This window comes from Pristiophorus japonicus, chromosome 21 (genome assembly GCF_044704955.1).
Source record: "Pristiophorus japonicus isolate sPriJap1 chromosome 21, sPriJap1.hap1, whole genome shotgun sequence".
NCBI lineage: Eukaryota > Metazoa > Chordata > Chondrichthyes > Pristiophoridae > Pristiophorus > Pristiophorus japonicus.
The window spans coordinates 6,095,167-6,116,155 of NC_091997.1; the positions used below are offsets into that span (position 1 = coordinate 6,095,167).

At 43.6% G+C, this 20,989-nt stretch overlaps 1 protein-coding gene across 1 annotated transcript in view; it reads right to left on the reverse strand.

Moving 5' to 3' along the window:
* Positions 1 to 7,154: 7,154 nt before the first annotated feature.
* The window catches only part of LOC139233595 (voltage-gated delayed rectifier potassium channel KCNH4-like), a 225,905-nt gene continuing 212,070 nt past the window's right edge, over positions 7,155 to 20,989 (reverse strand). Inside the window, exons 15-16 of the mRNA XM_070863997.1 lie at positions 11,865 to 11,932; positions 7,155 to 8,298 (exon numbers count right to left, since the gene is read on the reverse strand). Of these exons, the coding sequence (XP_070720098.1) occupies positions 7,291 to 8,298; positions 11,865 to 11,932 (1,076 nt within the window). The 3' untranslated portion in view covers positions 7,155 to 7,290. The remainder of the gene's footprint in view (positions 8,299 to 11,864; positions 11,933 to 20,989) is intronic.

Sequence of the window (20,989 nt, forward strand, 5' to 3'; positions counted from 1 at the left end):
ATGCTGTGTGTTACATAACTTGAAATAATATCAAATTGTCTGATGAAGGAATGCTTTCACATTATGAAGGAAATCGTGTACCTATGCTCAGTTAACCGTACTTCTATTTTTAGAATTAATGTTTATCGAATGTTTTATAATGTGAGCATTCCAGTTGGCACGTAACATGAAGAAATATGATGTAATGTGTCATCCTGCACACTTTCACGCCTCCTTGCGTCCGCACAGCTTTGAAGTAAAGACTCGTTTGCCTGTCTCCTGCTCAATCTCATTTTTTTCAGGGCCTCAAAACTAGCACTATTGACCTTCTGCTGTATTCCCTGCTTCCTTTGCTTTTGAAATCCAAGCTTGACAATATGTAACCATGCCTTTATGACGTAGTTAATCTTTTCTTCAATTATTTTCCATTGTGGTAATGTGCTGCACCATGGGCCTTCGTCCTTCATTTAGGTTTGTCAATATATATACAAATAATCAAAGGACCAAAAATTAAGTCTGAAATTTCAAAAGGAAAATGATTTGTTAAACCACCACTCTTCACAATACAGTGGGAGTGGAAATGAATGAGGAAGAACCTATAGACATTCAACTCCAAGAATCATGCAATCCCCAACCACAACACTCTATTCCTATTGGTAATACTGACTTTTACTTGGCATTGATGCTGCTGCTTTGTAATTCAATCCGGACTGACTATTTGTACTAACACTTTTCTCTTCCTTCTGAGCCTGCGTCTTCCGGACTCCTCCCCCCGACACCTCCCACCTGAAACCGGAACTGGAAGGGGGGGGGGGGGGGGCTGAACTGGATGTGGGGCCCCGCATTTAACCATGTTGCCCGAGCCAGCCACCGAGCCTCCGACTGAGCCGGGGAGAGAGACACGGAGAGGGAAAGAGACGGGGCGGGAAGAGAGTGAGGCACATGGAGGGGGGAGGAGAGAGGGACACGGGGGGGGGGGGTGCAGACGGGAGAGAAAGAGGCATACGGAGTGGGGGTGGGGAGAGAGAGGGGAGCTAGGGAACTCGGGGAAGTCAGATCACGTTTCTCGGAAAGCTCAGTGCGTCAGGGACATCGTTGGAATGGATGAAGTTATGACACTGTCACTATTCACTTCATACCCAATAAACCTGTTAACAATCCATGACCCACACAATGCCCCATCTATGGTGGGAGGGGGGGCGGGGCAATGGACTTCGGCTGCGGAAGAGATGCACTTACGCTGGGGTAATGGACTTCAGCTAGGGGAGACAGCACTTGTGCTGGGGTGAGGGACTCCGGCTGGACCTCCGGCTGGTTTGTTCGAGATCTGTCCTCTATGGTTTCAGAAGCCAGAATGGATCAAATTACAATTTGCAAAGTCAGTCAGAACTTGGACTGGGCGGTTCCAGTTACACATTTCAGAGAAACTTCAGGGTGTGGCTTATCCTCCAAGGGGACCAATCAGCAATAGGTCATGTGATAATGGAGAGCCAATCAGTGACACGGTGGCCATTTTATTAGTACAAATAGACGCATCCAATTTAATCCCTAATTAGCATTAGGGTTTATAGTTCTGCACTTACCTCAGTCCCTGCTGACTGGAACTCCATAATGTGAAGGAAGGTCTTGGACTGCCCTTGTGTCATGGCGATAACGATCCAGGGGAAAATCCTTTGTGGAACTTGCGAATATATAACACCTTCTGGCACAGTTAGAAAATGCCCATCACACTATCACTTTTGGAGTGGGGGAGAAACACTTGAAAAAATACTTCTGTCGTCATCAAGGTGAGGGACTTGAGTGATGGGGAACCAAAGTTCTTTCCGCTTTGGGAACCCTGTATTACCATCATATATGCCCAGGTCAGCTATAGGATGGATCAATGTAAGGTTAGGAAATGAGCATCATTTTATGACTGAAACATTGAAGGGGATGAAAAAACATTTTGTGATTAATCAATTGCCACTTACTGGTTGTATATTTGAATAATAGAATGGAAGCCAAACTCCAGTGCAGCAGTGCATGGTCCCTGCTGCCATTATAATCATCTGACTAATGGTCATTTGTTAGTAAATTCAAGATAAGTGGACAATTTGGCTATAAATACTAATTGAAATGAATTACAGAGAGTTCCTAAATTATAATTAAGCAACGAACAATACTTAAATTGTAAAAGCACAGTAGCCTGAATTAAAGGGAGCCATCATTTAGTAAAGTATTTTGCAGGAAGATTATACCAGGCTATAAATGGAGTTAACGCAATGGCATGATTGCTAACACCTTATTAACTGTGTCTGATGCTGGAACTGTATTACGAGCCCATTATGAAGGTATGGGAGGCCATCATAGCAGAGCACGAGTGGACATTTTGGAGGTGATGCTTCCTGGCTGTTCTGCATTAACGATCAGATTTTTGGAGTCGAGGGGAATCGAGGGATATGGAGATCTGGTGGGAAAGTGGAGTTGGGGTCGATGATCAGCCATGATCTTATTGAATGATGGAGCAGGCTCGAGGGGCCGAATGGCCTATTCCTGCTCCTATTTCTTATGTGCTTATGTTCTTATGTTTAGCTTGTCTTACAAATCTCCAATAAAGTGATAATTCTCTTTCTGTGAATGCTTCTGCGCTACTGCTCTGTTCCAACTCTCTCATTGTCTATCTGCTCCATTCATCACTGTCCCAGTCGCTCAATGCTACATAACAATTACAACACAGAAACATGCCGTTTGGCCCACCCACTTTAATTTTTTTTTAAATTCGTAGCCAATCTTTCCAATTCTTTGTCAAATCACAAACGCCAGAGGTCACCTTGCACACATCAAGGATCACTCTGCGCCAATGCTCTTAGCCAAAAGGCCTAGAGCCACTGCACCGTTCCTGGAAGTACTGCAATACCAGGTTCGTGCCATGGAGGTGGATGGGTCAAGCCACCCCACCCACCTCCTATTTCCAAAAAGCATAGGAGAACCACCTTCCTGATCCAGGGAGAACCACTTTGGGGTCATGGTTACTCCCCTGTCAGGTCAGTTATGCATGATCTTAGCCAAAATGTTTATCCTCCACATGAGCAGTAGTTTTAATCCCATATCCTCATACTGTTCCTAAATCTTTTTATCCCCTTTTCTTCAACCACTTATCTAATCTATTCTTAAATGCTGCTCTTAATCTCTTTATAAACCATGTTAAGAGCTTGTGTTTCTTGATGTGTACTCTATCTTTCTCACAATCCCTCCTTTCTCATTCAGTCTTTATGACTATTCTGTCCCTGGTTCTTTCGTTCAGCCATCACCGCAGCTTTTCTTTCTTTAATTCTTGCTCTCACTGCGACTTAGAATTTCATATTTGTTCAGATAGCTTTTCTTTCTCTGTCCCCATCACCCGATAGGGGAGAGAGAGAAAGACTATCTCTGTCTCAAACTCTTTCTCTCCCCTTGTTATACTTGCAATTATTTTACCTTAGTCTTCTTTGTCTTGCTCTCAGTTTTAGCACCATCTTGTTCCAGTCTCCTTTTCTCCTACCATCCCACTTCTGCAATCACTCCATCAGAATACAATATGACAATTTCTGAAGTATCTATTTTTATTTCTTCGAAGATACCAGTGGATCTCCTATGACATTGCTCACAGTGAGTCAGAGGGTATGCAGTCTTACAAGGACATAAACATGCCATGTAATGCAAAATGCATCCATTTTTGTAAACTTTCTGAAAATCAGGATAAATGGGTCATTTTCCGGTTGGCAAACGGTAACTAGTGGGATGCCACAGAGATCGGTGCTCGGGCCTCAACTATTTACAATCTATATTAATGACTTGGATGAAGGGACCGAGTGTAATGTAACCAAGTTTGCTGATGATACAAAGATGGGTGGGAAAGCAAGTTGTGAGGACACAAAAAATCTTCAAAGGGATATAGGCAGGCTCAGTGAGTGGGCAAACATTTGGCAGATGGATTATAATGTGGGAAAATGTGAGGTTATCCATTTTGGCAGGAAAAATAAAAAAGAAAATTATTATTTAAATGGAGATAAATTACAAAAGGCTGCAGTAGAGAAGGACCTGGGTGTCCTTGTGCATGAAACACAAAATGTTAGTATGCAGGTACAGCAGGTAATCAGGAAAGCAAATGGAATGTTGGTCTTTATTGCAAAGGGGATGGAGTATAAAAGCAAATAATTCCTGCTGCAACTGTACAGGGCATTGGTGAGACCACATCTGCAGTACTGTGTACAGTTTTGGTCTCCTTATTTAAGGAAGGATATACTTGCATTCAAGGCAGTTCAGAGAAGGTTCATAAGGTTGATTCCTGAGATGAAGGGGTTGACTTATGAAGAAAGGTTGAGCAGTTGGACCTATACTCATTGGAGTTCAGAAGAATGAAATGTGATCTGATAGAAACATACAAGATACTGAGGGGGCTCGTCAAGGTGGATGCAGGGAAGATGTTTCCCTTTGAGGAGGAATCTAGAACTAGGGGGCATAGTTTCAGAATAAGGGGGTCGCCCATTTAAAACTGAGATGAGGAGGAATTTCTATCCTCAGAGGGTTGTAAATCTATGGAATTCTCTGCCCCAGAGAGCTGTGGAGGCTGGGTCATTTAAGGTGGAGATAGATAGATTTTTGAATGATAAGAGAGTAAATGGTTACGGGGAATGGGCAGGGAAGTGGAGCTGAGCCCAAGACCAGATCAGCCATACTCTTATTGAATGGCGGAGCAGGCTCGAGGGGGCAAATGGCCTACTCCAGCTCCTATTTCTTATCATCTTATGTTCTTATACCACATCTACTACATTCCCTTTATCTGCACAGCCACTTCTTCAAAAAACTCCACCAAATTTTCAAATACGACTTGCCTTTAACAATTCTGTGCTACCTGCCCTTAATTGTCCCATGCATCTGTTAGTACTTATTAATTTATCCTGAATTCTGGATTCTAAAAGATTTTCCACAGCTGACGGTAGACTAACTGATTTCTCGTTGGCTAGTTTATTCGTCTCTCCCTTCTTGAACAAGGATGTTCCATTGTGACAAAGTCATTTGAGTGTGAGATTTAAACTGTGGCAGACTAGAGATGCATGCTAGATTTTTCCTTTTTTTAATAATACTAGTCGAACGATAGTTGTAGAAAATTCAGTTGGGAATGTTCTGTATTGCAAATTTTCCCCAATAGCAGCCATTGGAATTTTATGGTGCAGTCTGTTCTAGAAAATTAGCCGCCTTATAAACCACCCTAAAATGACAACACAGCCCCTTTAACCCAGCGAGCACTGACTTTATTTTGCACTTTGACAACATTAACAGAATTCCTTTGTTTTATAGCAACAAGAATGCTATTCTGTAAATTAATATGGATGTAAAAGAACCAACACAAAGGAAACATATTTAACGAGATAGAAATTTAGGGTACTTCTGTAAATAGCAAAAAACACTACTTTGACCTCAAAGGGTTTTATATAAAGATAACCTTGTGTAGAACACAATTTTCAGAGGTTTAAGCGAAAAATCTCGCAAATATATGAACATGCAAGAAGAATGATGACATCGAGACAATGCACTGTTTTGTCCCTGCAGTCTGGAGGGAAGCATCCTCTGCCCCTTACATTTACAGTAGGTGAACATAACTCAAATAAAACACACTGGGTACATTTAAAAAATACATTATAATTTACATTCAACTGTCGTCTTTATCATGAAAGAGAGTTTTGCATTGCTCCCTGTGTTTACTATCTTTCAAAGCAATTCTGTCCTGATTGTTCACATTCTGTTCCTATCAATTGGGTAAACAGGACATTTCACTGGCCTCATTTGGTTTAAAGGTGCAATCTGACTATGGAGTAATTCCCATGGGGCAGTGTGCTGAGCCAGGGTTTCTACCAGACATTAAATAGACATCGACAGTCCTCAGTCTTCCCACCTTGGGTTCTTGGATCCAGTCAGACCACCTGTGAGGTATTCTCTATTCCCCAGCGGCAATGGGCAGGGGTTCATCTGGTCTGTCCATACTGTCTATAATGGCAGTGTGCATCTGAATACCAGCTAATGTGGAAACCAGTTGAACCAAACTGAACTGAACCTGACTGTGGTATGGGGAATACATTATGCAGGTTTTAATTGTCAAGTAGGTTTAAAAAAAAACAGATAATGTAAGTCCCCTGAGATTTACACTGTCCTGATTCAGCTTGAAGTTTGTTCACCCCTTCCAGAAAGGTTTTTATGTTGGATTCAACATGTTTCATTTTGTGTCTCCTTTCCTCCATCTTTTTAGGGCTGTAATGTATGCACTTGTGGAACTGTTGCACTGTGAGTGGCTTAGCCAGTCATGTGATGTTCACAAGACTCAATAAAACCCCAGTTTATTGAGTTCAGGTTCTTCACGATGAAGCGGGCAGCTGTGAGTCTGGTGGATGATCTGGTTTGATTGTTAAGCCTTTGCTAATAAACCAGATAGTTCTTTACAGCCAATATTTAGCTATGAATTCTTAAGCAAAGAACCCATGAAGCAAGTACATTACAAGGGCCACCCATGAATTGAGACAAGCTGGTGACCTGTTCTCAATCCTCTACCAACATTCCAACATTGCTCTGTAGCCAGCCAGCAAGTGCAGTTTGGGCTGAGTTGTCCTCCTCTGTTATCTCCCTCCCTGTGGGTAGATGGCTCACCATACATTGGCACCTCCTCTGGCTGCCTCATTGGAACAGGGTGCTGACCCATTCGTTACCTCTCATGGCACAGCGCATTGGTACAACAATGCGCTGTGGCACCAGTTCACCTTCACATACCATTTTTAAGTTAGTAGTTTTATAGATCTTTCTGGCTGCAAGTGCTGTCAGAGATTGAAACAAACAAATTCCTTCAGCTGCAGTCAGTTGACCCATTCTGTAAATTAAACTGTGACTAATTTCTCAGATTGTTGAAATATTAACTCTGCAAAGTGCTTCCTGACCCAAATGCTAATTACTTTCATCCATGGTCTCATGGTGTATTTTATTTTTACATAGTCCTTGGAAGGAGGCAGAATGAGTCCCAATTTGACCCTCCCAGTTCTTTGCTCCTGTCTTTGAATTCCACTACTTTCAAATCAGATCTTGGTGAACACAACCCAGATGAAATTGTTATATGCCCAAGTAAAGCTAGCCCTGAAACTGGACAACCCATGAGCCAAGTTAACCATTGTAGTATTCATTTCCCTAAATGTGCCATCTGTTTAATAGATCAAAGTAACACATGATTAAGGACATTTAGACCAGCCCATGAGGCTCTATTGCAGTGCATTATCTGGGTCTCTGAATCAATACTGAGTCCTCTTGATTTCATGACATACATTCATCACTTGTGCCTCGAGGGTTCAGACCTATCAGATCCTCCACGGAGCTCAAGCCAGTAACTGAAGAGGTTGGGAAACACTGATTGGAGCTTGACGAACCAAAAATGGAGTGGCTAGAATTGGGAATTACTGAGAAGGACTGACCAATGTTGAGAGAGGTGGTTTCAGACTGATACGGCGTTGGGATGATTGAAATAAGTGGGCTGGCGGTTGGAGAGATTGGGACAGAATGCACTGAGTTTGAAGAGTTGCGAACGGACTGCTTGGAGCTTGAAGTCCTCAAATTAGATCGATCCAGACTTGCAGTGATCAGAGGAGAGTCGTTAGGACTTAGAGCGGGACATAGAGAGTGACAAGGGCTTGGAGCCGTTGAAAGACTGAGGTTTTGTGATATTGATGTAGGCCGCCCAGGTTTGGGTGAGGAAGCAAGGGAGCAACCACTGTTCACAGAGAATGAGGCTGATCGAGCAATATTTGGAGAGCCTGCCCCAGATCGTGAAGGATTTCGATTTACGTCTGTATGCTGTACTGGGCTCTGTCTCTGATCTCCCAGAGGTATTTGATAATGAAGTGATGTCACAGGACTTGAGACTATATGGAAACAGTCCACCATTGGATGATGGAGTTCCACATCGGCTGTCCTTTGGCACGATACAGTTGCCCTCACCGAGCTCCCCGGATAGCATGCTGTGGTTGTTGGGTTGTTAAAATTCCAGGAGCTGGGAGCTCTTGTGCCTTGGCCGAGCTGAGCTCCGGAAATTGGCCCTTGCTGTGCATGTAGAGCAGATGGCTGTAAAGCATATGAGCATCTTGGTTGCCATTCATTCCCATTGCTGCTGACAGAAGGAGTTGATGAAGAAACCATGGAGACACCATATGGGGAGTAGGTCATTGTCGGGGTGTACGGCTGAGCCGGCAATTGCCTCTGAAGAAGATGCATCATATAATGAAGCTCCTGGGCAAGTTGAGATACCTCCTGATTCAGATTAGTCATCTGAAAATAAATAGACAAGTCACGTTCTTAGCGGCCATATGATTTTCATTTCATTCTTTTATTTCAAAGATTGCATTGTAATTCCTGCAGCAATAGATGTTATTGAAATATTAATGTAGGTTTAGGTTTAACAAAATACCAAAGTAAAATTAAACTAGGCTACTGGATCTCCCCGTGGCGGAAAGGCAGGACAAAATGAATTTGCCTCGGAGTGCATTGGGAGTGCGGCAGGGAGAAGTATAGGTATGGGGACTTGCAACTTCTGGAGTTTCTGAAGCTCAATTTAGTGGTAAAGTGTGCAGCTGCAGGTGTAACCTTGTGTCACAGAATGGTGTTACCCCAAATACACAACAAATGCAATACATTATAGATGATAGGCCACCATACCTACCAATTGTTGTATGTTTTTATTTGCTCTCTTCATATTGTCATCCTTGACTTGCACCAAGAGGCTTACTACCATTGTTCTCCAGCTAGGATGATTGGAAAGCATGGATGCTTTCAGAAATACCCATTGCTGTTGTTCTGAGATTAGTTGTATGGGGAGAAGGTTCAAGTGCAGCAAGCCCCAGGGTACATGGCCTCATTACTGGAGTGATGCGACTCTTTTGGCCAGAATAACATCTAGTAAATTAAAACTGGCAACACAGTCAGATCAGCATCAGGTTCAACTGTGATGTCCCTTCTGGTCAAATAGCCCGACGACACTCACTGTCTAGGCTTACACACTAATAATAGCCTGCTGAGGGTGGTTTGCTGCCTCCGAGACTGTCCCACAGCAACAAGTGAATATCTTCAGGAGAGGAGGAGAGAAAATTGGCAAGAAAATGATAATAATACTGGAACATTTAATGACAGCTCATATAAAATAGATTGCTTTTTTGGTAGCAACTAAACAGCAGAGATATCGTCCAAAGAAACTTCTGGGAATAATCTCCTTCCTTCTCACAAACTAGAATATGTTGAGCTTCTAGTTTCCCGGTGTATTTGTAGAAATAAGCAAGCATCAGACAGTGCACGCTCTGCAGTGTAACTGCTGCTAATGATTTCTCCACAGGACTTCATCTGTAGAGCTGCTATCAAACAAATGGAAAATGTCAAGTTTTCCACTTGTTTTCACTGTGTGGGTGAATTTGTTAAATTTAATTAGAGCAGTAATCGAGATGCTGGAGAAATGCTATTCATTTGTCATTTTCATCTTCTTTTCCCTTTAAGGCATTCTGACTTTTCATGCTGCCATGAGTGAGCATCACTGTAGGGGAAATACTGACTGAGTGCCTCATTACTGCCTGCAAAATAACTGCCTGTGTAAGTGGGGCTTTTTGCACCATACTCTTGAAGGGGCAGCATAAAGGCTCCCCCATAAGCTGAGTGAATTCATCGAATGGAGTAACTGAGCCATACAGACCAGGAAGGCCCGAGGATTGATCCCCAGTCTGATCTCAACCAGGCAAACAGCAGGGACTGCTACAATTTTGCCTCAGCTCCCTTCACGTGGGAAGGAGAGAAGTGGCCACCCTGATCACTGTGACCCCTGTTGGAATTGTATGAATATTAGGTGAAGACTGGATCAGTGTCGGGCTCAACTGTCATATACCATGGTGAAATAGTCTACCGACACTCACAATATATGCTCAAACATAAATAATGCCTGGGCAAGATAGTAGAGATTGATTAGTTCCTGTGGACCTATATCCAGCAAGGAGTCAATGCCTTCGGAAGTAAACTGGCAAGATAAAAATAATATTTAAAAAAAAAAAGGATAACAATATTGGAAAATGAGACCAGTTTTTACTTAACACCCAGAATTTGTATTAACCATCCTCGGATCAAGCATGGTTCAACCTAGATGCAATGGCATACTTGTTCTGCACTATCATCATCATCATAATGCACGGTCCCTCAAAACGAGGATGACTTGCTTCCATGCGAAAAAGGGATGAGTTCACAGATGTTTCAATGAAGGACCCGAAGGGTGGAAGATGCCTGTGTGTGAATTTTTTTTAACGTGGGGTGGCCGTTGCACACCAGCCACTACATGGGCTTGACAGGGCTCACGGCAAGGATTACCCAAGACGACTGGAGACCAGCTCTGCTGCGCGGACCTAGTGCGCACACATATTGCAATGTGGGCTGGCCCGTGCTGCCCCTGGGCCCCTGGCCCCGAACTCGCACCTCCCCTGGGCCCCGATCACGTCCCACTACAGTCTCTGCTCCTTCAACCCGACCTCGCAGCTCCTGCTATATCTGCCCACGCTCCAATCACTGACTTGGATCTTGATGATCTACACTATACCTTAGCCTCAGATTAGAATTCTGATGAAAGGTCTTTGACCTGAAACGTTAACTCTGTTTCTCTCTCCACAGATGCTGCCTAACCTGATTTAACTTGATGTCCACACACAAACACAAACACATGTGTGTGCACGATTTCCTGCAGGAATCAGTGGATAGCAATCAGGAGTTGAACCTTGGACTAAGCTACATTTTACATCATAATCAAGGGATATGGAGATCAGGAGGGAAAATGGAGTTAAGGTGGATGATCAGCCATGATCTTATTGAATGGCGGAACAGGCTCGATGGACCGTTAGGCCTACTCCTGCTCCTATTTCTTATGTTTAATTAAAAAATAATTTCATTCCTTTTTAAAATACAATTCTCCCTTTAGAGTTTCAATTCCCATTTGAGAATTGGTAAAGTCATCCACCAGAACTCTACTATGCAGCTTAAGCTAGCAGTTATAGGATGGTTGAGAGAAACCCGCAATGTCTCACTCTTGGGCGTCATGAGATGTTTCCTATAGCCTTCCATGTCACAGCTCTGAACTGGAATCCAGGAATGTCTGGTGTTGGTGAAACTCATCTATCCAGTCAACGGTTTCCCCATGATTGCTGATAATTTCAAGAACTAAACGTCGGTTTTTACAATTTCCATAAATGAGTTGACACTGAGGTATACTCTACAGCACCAAGCTTGTGTGGACCACGTGGCCTTTACCCAATATGGTCGCTGAAATGGTGCCAGCCAATGATGCAAACTCCTCAGTGGTGGGATGTAGACTTGCTGCCACAATTCCCTAAAAGCGGGTTCTCCATAATCTCAGCCATGCCTTCAGGAGAGGAAGTGAGTGGAGGCTTGATACTGCAGCCACACAATGAGAGAACAATCAGAGGAGGAGTTCTCGTGAGTAACTATTGTTCACCTGTTGGTGGAAAGTTAAGCAGCAGCAAGATCTTCATCTACTTGGAACTCATGAGTTACTGTTCTTCTACATCTATTAAATAGTTAGATTTATTAGAAGAATGATCCTCTGTATAATGACCTCCCTACTCAAGGACTCAGACATCAGAAAGAATAACCTGCAATTTTTTCTTATATGCACTTTGAAGGTTTGGTCGATTTAAAACCATTTTTATTTCCATACAATGCAACTAGAAGTAGCAAGAGACTCAATATTGGGGCATTAAATGTTTTTTTTTAATGGCACATTGAACAACTGAGTACAGATAATTCAGCTGTGATAAATTCAGAATGACAGAAATAGGGTTCTCCACATACTTTACCTCCTGGTTCAGTCTGCAGATGTTCTGTTTTATTTCCTGTGCCTCAGCTGGATTCATCTGAGATGCAGCTGTCAACAAAATACAGTAACATTAAAAGGGGGACAAACAGAAGAACATAAGAATTAGGAGCAGGAGTAGGTCATTTAACCCCTTGAGCCTGCTCCGCCATTCAATGAGATCATGGCTGATCTTCTACCTCAACTCTGCTTCCTGCACTGTTCCCATATTCCTTGATTCCATTAACATAGAAACATAGAAACATAGAAAATAGGTGCAGGAGTAGGCCATTCGGCCCTTCTAACCTGCACCGCCATTCAATGAGTTCATGGCTGAACATGCAACTTCAGTACCCCATTCCTGCTTTCTCACCATACCCCTTGATTCCCCTAGTAGTAAGGACTTCATCTAACTCCTTTTTGAATATATTTAGTGAATTGGCCTCAACAACTTTCTGTGGTAGAGAATTCCACAGGTTCACCACTCTCTGGGTGAAGAAATTCCTCCTCATCTCAGTCCTAAATGGCTTCCCCCTTATCCTTAGACTGTGTCCCCTGGTTCTGGACTTCCCCAACATTGGGAACATTCTTCCTGCATCTAACCTGTCTAACCCCGTCAGAATTTTAAACGTTTCTATGAGGTCCCCTCTCATTCTTCTGAACTCCAGTGAATACAAGCCCAGTTGATCCAGTCTTTCTTGATAGGTCAGTCCCGCCATCCCGGGAATCAGTCTGGTGAACCTTCGCTGCACTCCCTCAATAGCAAGAATGTCCTTCCTCAGGTTAGGAGACCAAAACTGTACACAATACTCCAGGTGTGGCCTCACCAAGGCCCTATACAATTGTAGCAACACCTCCCTGCCCTTGTACTCAAATCCCCTTGCTATGAAGGCCAACATGCCATTTGCTTTCTTAATCGCCTGCTGTACCTGCATGCCAACCTTCAATGACTGATGTACCATGACACCCAGGTCTCGTTGCACCTCTCCTTTTCCTAATCTGTCACCATTCAGATAATAGTCTGTCTCTCTGTTTTTACCACCAAAGTGGATAACCTCACATTTATCCACATTATACTTCATCTGCCATGCATTTGCCCATTCACCTAACCTATCCAAGTCGCTCTGCAGCCTCATAGAATCCTCCTTGCAGCTCACACTGCCACCCAACTTAGTGTCATCCGCAAATTTGGAGATACTACATTTAATCCCCTTGTCTAAATCATTAATGTACAGTGTAAACAGCTGGGGCCCCAGCACAGAACCTTGCGGTACCCCACTAGTCACTGCCTGCCATTCTGAAAAGTACCCATTTACTCCTACTCTTTGCTTCCTGTCTGACAACCAGTTCTCAATCCATGTCAGCACACTACCCCCAATCCCATGTGCTTTAACTTTGCACATTAATCTCTTGTGTGGGACCTTGTCGAAAGCCTTCTGAAAGTCCAAATATACCACATCGACTGGTTCTCCCTTGTCCACTCTACTGGAAACATCCTCAAAAAATTCCAGAAGATTTGTCAAGCATGATTTCCCTTTCACAAATCCATGCTGACTTGGACCTATCATATTACCTCTTTCCAAATGCACTGCGATTACATCCTTAATAATTGATTCCATCATTTTATCCAAAAATATCCAAAAATCTCTGCCTCGAATATACTCAAAGACTGAGCCTCCACAGGCCTCTGGGGTAGAGAATGCCAAAGATTCACCATCCTCTGAGTGAAGAGGTTTCTCCTCATCTCAGTCCTAAATGGCCGACCTTTTATTCTGAGACTGTGACCCCTGGTTCTAGATTCCCCAGCCAGAGGAAACATCCTCCCTGCATCTACCCTGTCAAGCCCGGTAAGAATTGTGTATGTTTCAATTATGTGTCATTCTTCTAAACTCTAGACAAAGAGAAAGAATTGGAGAGGGGCAATAGCGGAGGCTGGAAGATATAGCATGCTTGTCTACCAATGTCCTTGGGGGAGTGTTTGCTAGTGCTGTTGGGGACGGGTTAAACTAATATGGCAGGGGTTGGGAACCTATGCAGGGAGACAGAGGGAAGTAGAATGGGGGCAGAAGCAAAAGATAGAAAGAAGAAAAGTAAAAGTGGAGGGGAGAGAAACCTAAGGCAAAAAGCAAAAGGGCCACATTACAGCAAAATTCTAAAGGGGCAAAGTGTGTTAAAAAGACAATCCTGAAGGCTCTGTGCCTCAAAGCGAAGAGTATTCGGAATAAGGTGGACGAATTAACTACGCAGATAGCAGTTAACGGGTATGATGTAATTGGCATCACGGAGACATGGCTCCAGGGTGACCAAGGCTGGGAACTCAACATCCAGGGGTACAGGGCCTTGGTCAGGCCACACCTGGAGTATTGTGTACAGTTTTGGTCTCCTAACTTGAGGAAGGACATTCTTGCTATTGAGGGAGTGCAGCGAAGGTTCACCAGACTGATTCCCGGGATGGTGGGACTGACATATCAAGAAAGACTGGATCAACTGGGCTTGTATTCACTGGAGTTCAGAAGAATGAGAGGGGATCTCATAGAAATGTTTAAAATTCTGAAGGGTTTAGACAGATTAGATGCAGGAAGAATGTTCCCAATGTTGGGGAAGTTCAGAACCAGGGGTCACAGTCTAAGGATAAGGGGTAAGCCATTTAGGACCGAGATGAGGAGAAACTTCTTCACCCAAAGAGTGGTGAACCTGTGGAATTCTCTACCACAGAAAGTTGTTGAGGCCAATTCACTAAATATATTCAAAAAGAAGTTAGATGTTGTCCTTACTACTAGGGGGATCAAGGGGTATGGCGAGAAAGCAGGAATGGGGTACTGAGGTTGCATGTTCAGCCATGAACTCATTGAATGGCGGTGCAGGCTCGAAGGGCTGAATGGCCTACTCCTGCATCTATTTTCTATGTTTCTATGTTTCTATACAACATGTAGGAAGGATAGACAGAAAGGAAAAGGAGGCAGGGTGGCATTGCTGGTTAAAGAGGAAATTCCTCCTTCTCACTAGACTCTCGGTCCCCTTGTATTTCCGGAAGGTTATTTGTGTCTTCCTTCGTGAAGACAGAACCAAAGTATTTGTTTAACTGGTCCGCCATTTCTTTGTTCCCCATTATAAATTCACCTGAATCTGACTGCAAGGGACCTATGTTTGTTTTCACTAATCTTTTTCTCTTCACATATCTATAGAAGCTTTTGCAGTCAGTTTTTATGTTCCCAGCAAGCTTCCTCTCATACTCTATTTCCCCCCTGCTAATTAAACCTTTTATCCTCCTCTGCTGTATTATAAAATTCTCCCAGTCCTCAGGTTTGCTGCTTTTTCTGGACAATTTATATGCCTCTTCCTTGGATTTAACACTATCCTTAATTATAGACCGGTTCCTTGGATTTAACACTATCCTTAATTATAGACCGGTTAGCCTGACATCGGTAGTGGGAAAAATATTGGAATCAATTATTAAAGATGAAATAGCAGCATAGTTGGAAAGCAGTGACGGGATCAGCTCAATTCAGCATGGATTTATAAAAGGGAAACCCTGCTTGACAAATCTTCTAGAATTTTTTGAGGATGTAACTAGTAGAGTGGACAAGGGAGAACCAATGGATGTGGTATATTTGGATTTTCAAAAGGCTTTTGGCAAGGTCCCACACAAGAGATTGGTGTGCAAAATTAAAGCACATGGTATTGGGGGTAATGTACTGATGTGGATAGAGAACTGGTTGGCAGACAGGAAGCAGAGAGTCGGGATAAACAGGTCCTTTTCAGAATGGCAGGCAGTGACTAGTGGGGTGCTGCAAGGCTCAGTGCTAGGACCCCAGCTCTTTACAATATACATTAATGATTTGGATGAGAGAATTGAGTGTAATATCTCCAAGTTTGCAGATGACACTAAGCTGGGTGGCGGTGTGAGCTGTGAGGAGGACGCTAAAAGGCTGCAGGATGACTTGGACAGGTCAGGTGAGTGGGCAAACGCGTGGCAGATGCAGTATTATGTGGATAAATGTGAGGTTAACCACTTTGGTGGCAAAAACACGAAAGCAGAATATTATCTGAATGGCGGCAGATTAGGAAAAGGGCAGGTGCAACGAGACCTGGGTGTCATGGTACATCAGTCATTGAAAGTTGGCATGCAGGTTCAGCAGGCGGTGAAGAAGGCAAATGGTATGTTGGCCTTCATAGCGAGGGGATTTGAGTATAGGAGCAGGGAGGTCTTACTGCAGTTGTACAGGGCCTTAGTGAGGCCTCATCGGGAATATTGTGTTCAGTTTTGGTCTCCTAATCTGAGGAAGGACGTTCTTGCTATTGAGGGAGTGCAGCAAAGGTTCACCAGACTGATTCCCGGGATGGCAGGATTGACATATGAGGAGAGACTGGATTGACTGGGCCTGTATTCACTGCAGTTTAGAAGGATGAGAGGGGATCTCATAGAAACATATAACATTCTGACAGGACTGGACTAGTTAGATGCAGGAAGAATGTTCCTGATGTTGGAGAAGTCCAGAACCAGGGGACATAATCTAAGGATAAGGGGTAAGGCTTTTAGGACTGAGATGAGGAGAAACTTCTTCACTCAGAGAGTTGTTAACCTGTGGAATTCCCTACCATAGAGAGCTGCTGATGCCAGTTCATTGGATATATTCAAGAGGGTGTTAGATATGGCCCTTACGGCTAAAGGGATCAAGGGGTATGGAGAGAAAGCGGGAAAGGGGTATTGAGGTGAATGATCAGCCATGATCTTATTGAATGGTGGTGCAGGCTCGAAGGGCCGAATTGCCTACTCCTGCATTTATTTTCTATGTTTCTATGTTTCTATGAAAGAACTTGAGATCGTCTATTTTAACTTTTGAAATCTTTTTGGACGAATTTCCGGTTTGGCGTGTTCGTTTTTCAGAGCAAGAAAGTTATCTGATGGTGGCTAAATTGGTCACACACGTACCATCGCAGGCGCATGTTACTAGGTTCTAAATATCATCATCATAGGCGGTCCCTTGAAATGAGGATGACTTGTTTCCACGCCAAAAAAGGATGAGTCACAGATGTTTCAATGAAAGACCGAATATTCCAGGTCCCGAACTACATCCTGAAGGGTGGAAGATGCCTGTGCGTGGATTTTTTTAACATGGGGTGGCCGTTGCACACCAGCCACCACACGGACTTGACAGAGCTAGGTCCAGTGGCATCCCCACATGTCATTGCCCCAATTAGTTATACTTCAACTATTCGGAAGTAATTAATTTAAAGTAATTGATTCGGTTCACTTTATCCGAATTATTTCAACAGGAGTGCACATTTTGAAATGACAGTGAGGCCCCAATTCCGCCAGGATGGGGTCCTGCCAGGCCAGTATGCCTGATCACGAAGGTGTACACAGCGTCGGAGGCGAGAGAGAGGGAACTGGCGAGGGTTCAGGCAGATGGCATCATCCCAACAGTTCTGCCTCTTTCTGCAACATCCGCACAGATGGGCCAGGCACGAGAAACGCCCGCCCCCACTTTTAGCAGAAGTTTGTACGATTAACAAAAGGGGGCAGAGACCCAGCATAACCAGAACTTGCCCACCCAGATAATGCTGCTGGAATGCTGCCAGTGCCACAGAACTCCAGATCTTTGGAAACCAGTGGCTGGAATACTAAAAAATAAAGGCTTAGAAATCATCGCTGATGATATTTCAAAACACAATGCATTTGTCATCATCATTATAGGCAGTCCCCCGAAATCGAGGAAGACTTGCTTCCACTCTAAAAGTGAGTTCTCAGGGGACTATACAGTCCAATACGGGAACCACAGTCTCTGTCACAGGTGGGACAGACAGTGGTTGGAGGAAAGGGTGGTTGGGGAGTCTGGTTGGCCGCACGCTCCTTCCGCTGCCTGTGCTTGCTTTCTGCATGCTCTCGGCGATGAGACTCAAGGTGCTCAGCGCCCTCCCGGATGCTCTTCCTCCACTTAGGGCAGTCTCTGGCCAGGGACTCCCAGGTGCCAGTGTGATGTTGCATTTAATCAAGGAGGCTTTGAGGGCGACCTTGAAACATTTCCTCTGCCCACCCGGGGCTCGCTTGCTGTGTAGGAGTTCCGAGTAGAGCGCTTGCTTTGGGAGTCTCGTGTTGGGCATGTGGACGATGTAGCCCGCCCAACGGAGCTGGTCGAGTGTGGTCAGTGCTTCGATGCTGGAGATGTTGGCCTGATCGAGAACACTGATGTTGGTGCATCTATTCTCCTAGTGGATTTGTATAAGATTGTTCGGTCTGCTATTTTAATGCCCCTTATGTTAATGTCTCTACTAAAATCATGGACTTACGAATATATTAAATGTTCACCCGCAACCTATTCAACAGTAATTTTGGGGCTAATTTTCAATGTAATTTGCCTAGTCGTATCTAGGAGTTAGGAAGGGAAGACTCACAGATACAAGTTTTGTGAGGTATTGCTGGAGTGTTGCTTTAGGTTTTGGTGAAAAAGTGCTGCTTAAGATTTGAGAAGGAATAATTACCCAGCCAAGGACTAGAGTAGTGCTTTCTTATCAAATTCAGATGTTGAGCTAATATTAAGACTGCCAGTAATTCCGGCCACAGTGCTGTGGACTCTCTACCTAAATGATGTGGAGAGTGGACCAGTGTTACCAGTTATCAGTCTGCTGACCAGAGGGGGCACCTTGTAGCTTTAGAGAGCTCCATATTTAGAGGAGGAGATTCTATCAATACTTATTGCCTGCTAGAGTCGCATCAACATCATCAACAGAGATGCTTCTGTCTATCATCACTGGTGCGAAGATTTAACAGAGAGGGGACAATGGAAGCAAAATACAGTAAATGTTTGTGACTCCCCACAGAGTAAATTCCTAATTTCAGCTCGACTGTCAGGAGGTGACGTAGAATGGAGTGTAGGTGTCAAGCAGGAGACGAAAACATGGTGGACAAGACAGCCTGAAAGGCTCTCATTATTCACCTTGCAGTTACTGTATTAACGTTTCAGCCAGTCAAGCATATGAGGGAGAAGGGAATGGAGGGTTATGCTGATGGAGTTAGATGAGGAAGGATGGGGGGAGGCTCGAGTGGAGCATAAACGCCGGCATGGACTGGTTGGACGAAATGGCCTATTTCTGTGACATATATTCTATGTAATTGTCAGAGGGGTGGGAGATATCCTTCCTGCCTTTTTAATCAGGGTGTGGTGTGTGGTGCTGGTTTAAAGGAGCTAAGGAAAGAGACATCAACCATCAGCCAATGGGAGGCTTGGTCTATTTCAGGTTTTGTTGCCATTTTGTTTTGGACATTTTAATTTAGTCAAATATTGCTTTCAGAAATATTGTAATGTAAAAACTAAAAGCCTCAAAAGGAGTAAAACATTGAAGATCAGTCACAACTGGATCGGTTACATGTTGGATGGTACATTATTCCTTTAATCTTTTGTTTTTCCTCCCATTTTTATGCTAATCGCATTTAAATTGCTTTTGTACTCTAAGATTGGGCTTGTGCATATGAGACAAATGAATAGATTTGTTTAATTCCTGGAACATTAAGCACAAGAAATACAGTGTTAAGTGACAGCCAAGTACTTTACATTAATCCTTTTACAATAGCGACCGTCTTCAGAAAAGAATAAGATTTGTTTTCTCGCTACAAATATCTAAAATCATAAATAAATCATGTTGTGTTATCATTTTCTTCCAACCATTAGAATCTGCTTAGCGGCAATTTATATCATGAGGCCTGGACATTTGACAAGCCAATTGTGTCATCATACTCATTAGTCATTGCAGTTATTGGATGATGTCATAGCAACTATGTTACTAATCAGTGTCAGCTGTGGCTCAGTGAGTATCACCCTTGCCTTTGAGTCAGAAGGTTGTGGGTTCAAGTCCCACTCCAGCACAGGAAAAAAAAATCTAGGCTGACACTCTAGTGCAGTGCTGAGGGAGCGTTGCACTGTCGGAGGTAGCTTCTTTCAATCGAGACATTAAACCGAGGCCCTGTCTGCACTCTCAAGTGGACGTAAAAGATCCCATGACTCTCTTTCGAAGAAGAGCAGGGGAGTTATCCCTGGTGCCTGGTATCCTGGCCAATATTTATCCCTCAATTGATATAACAAAAAAACCAGATTATCTGGTCATTATCACATTGCTGTCTGCGGGAGCTTGCTTGTGCGTAAATTGGCTGCCACGTTTCCTACATTACAACAGTGACTACACTTCAAAAGTGCTTTGAGATGTCTGGTGGTTGTGAAAGGCGCTATATAAATCCAAGTCTTTCTTTCAAATAAGCTATAACTTATTGTTTATGTGCCATAGTAACTGTGTTGCTAAACTGGAATTGATCATTTATATGTCCTGCAAATGATTCCATAATGACTGAATCTTAATTGTTTGTATGGTGTAAAATAGTTAATAATGGCCTGCACTGTACCCTGGAATAGAGGATAAAGATATCAACAACAACAACTTGCGTTTATATAGTACCACTAACGTAGTAAAATGTCCCAAGATGCTTCACAAGAGCGTAATCAGACAAAAATTGACACCAAGCCAAAGTGGGAAACATTAGGACAGGTCACCAAAAGCTTGGTCAAAGAAATAGATTTTAAAGAGGGTCTTAAAGGAGGAGAGAGAGGTAGTCAGCCTGAGCCATTGCTTTGTTTTTCTGGTTCTTTCCCAGCTTTCAAAAATTACTGAGGTCATACAGCACCATGAAACCCTCAATTGTGCTGAAGTGGGTGATGTTCTTTTTGATGCTCTGTCATGTGAGGGTATTGTTAATCAGGCCTCATTATCCTCAGTCAAATCTGCAAGTTCAGTTTACCAGAATGCTGCATTTCAATTGCCATGATCAAGTTAAATGAATATATTTTTACTTCCCTGATAACTTAATGGGTGACGCCCCTAAGTGCAGAGATAACAAGGCCACCGGTTTGTTTTCCTGGTCTGTGCTGATCAAACGTGAGGTGGGGTAGCTGCAGGGCTGCTACAATTGGCTGACTCTTGGGAATTCCTGGCCCAAGACCGCCCAAAGTGGAGGAAGAGCATCCCGGGAGGGCGCTGAGCACCTCGAGTCCCGTCGCCGAGAGCAAGCAGAAACCAAGCGTAGACAGCGGAAGGAGCGTGCGTTAACCCAGGCTCCCCACCCACCCTTTCCTTCCACCA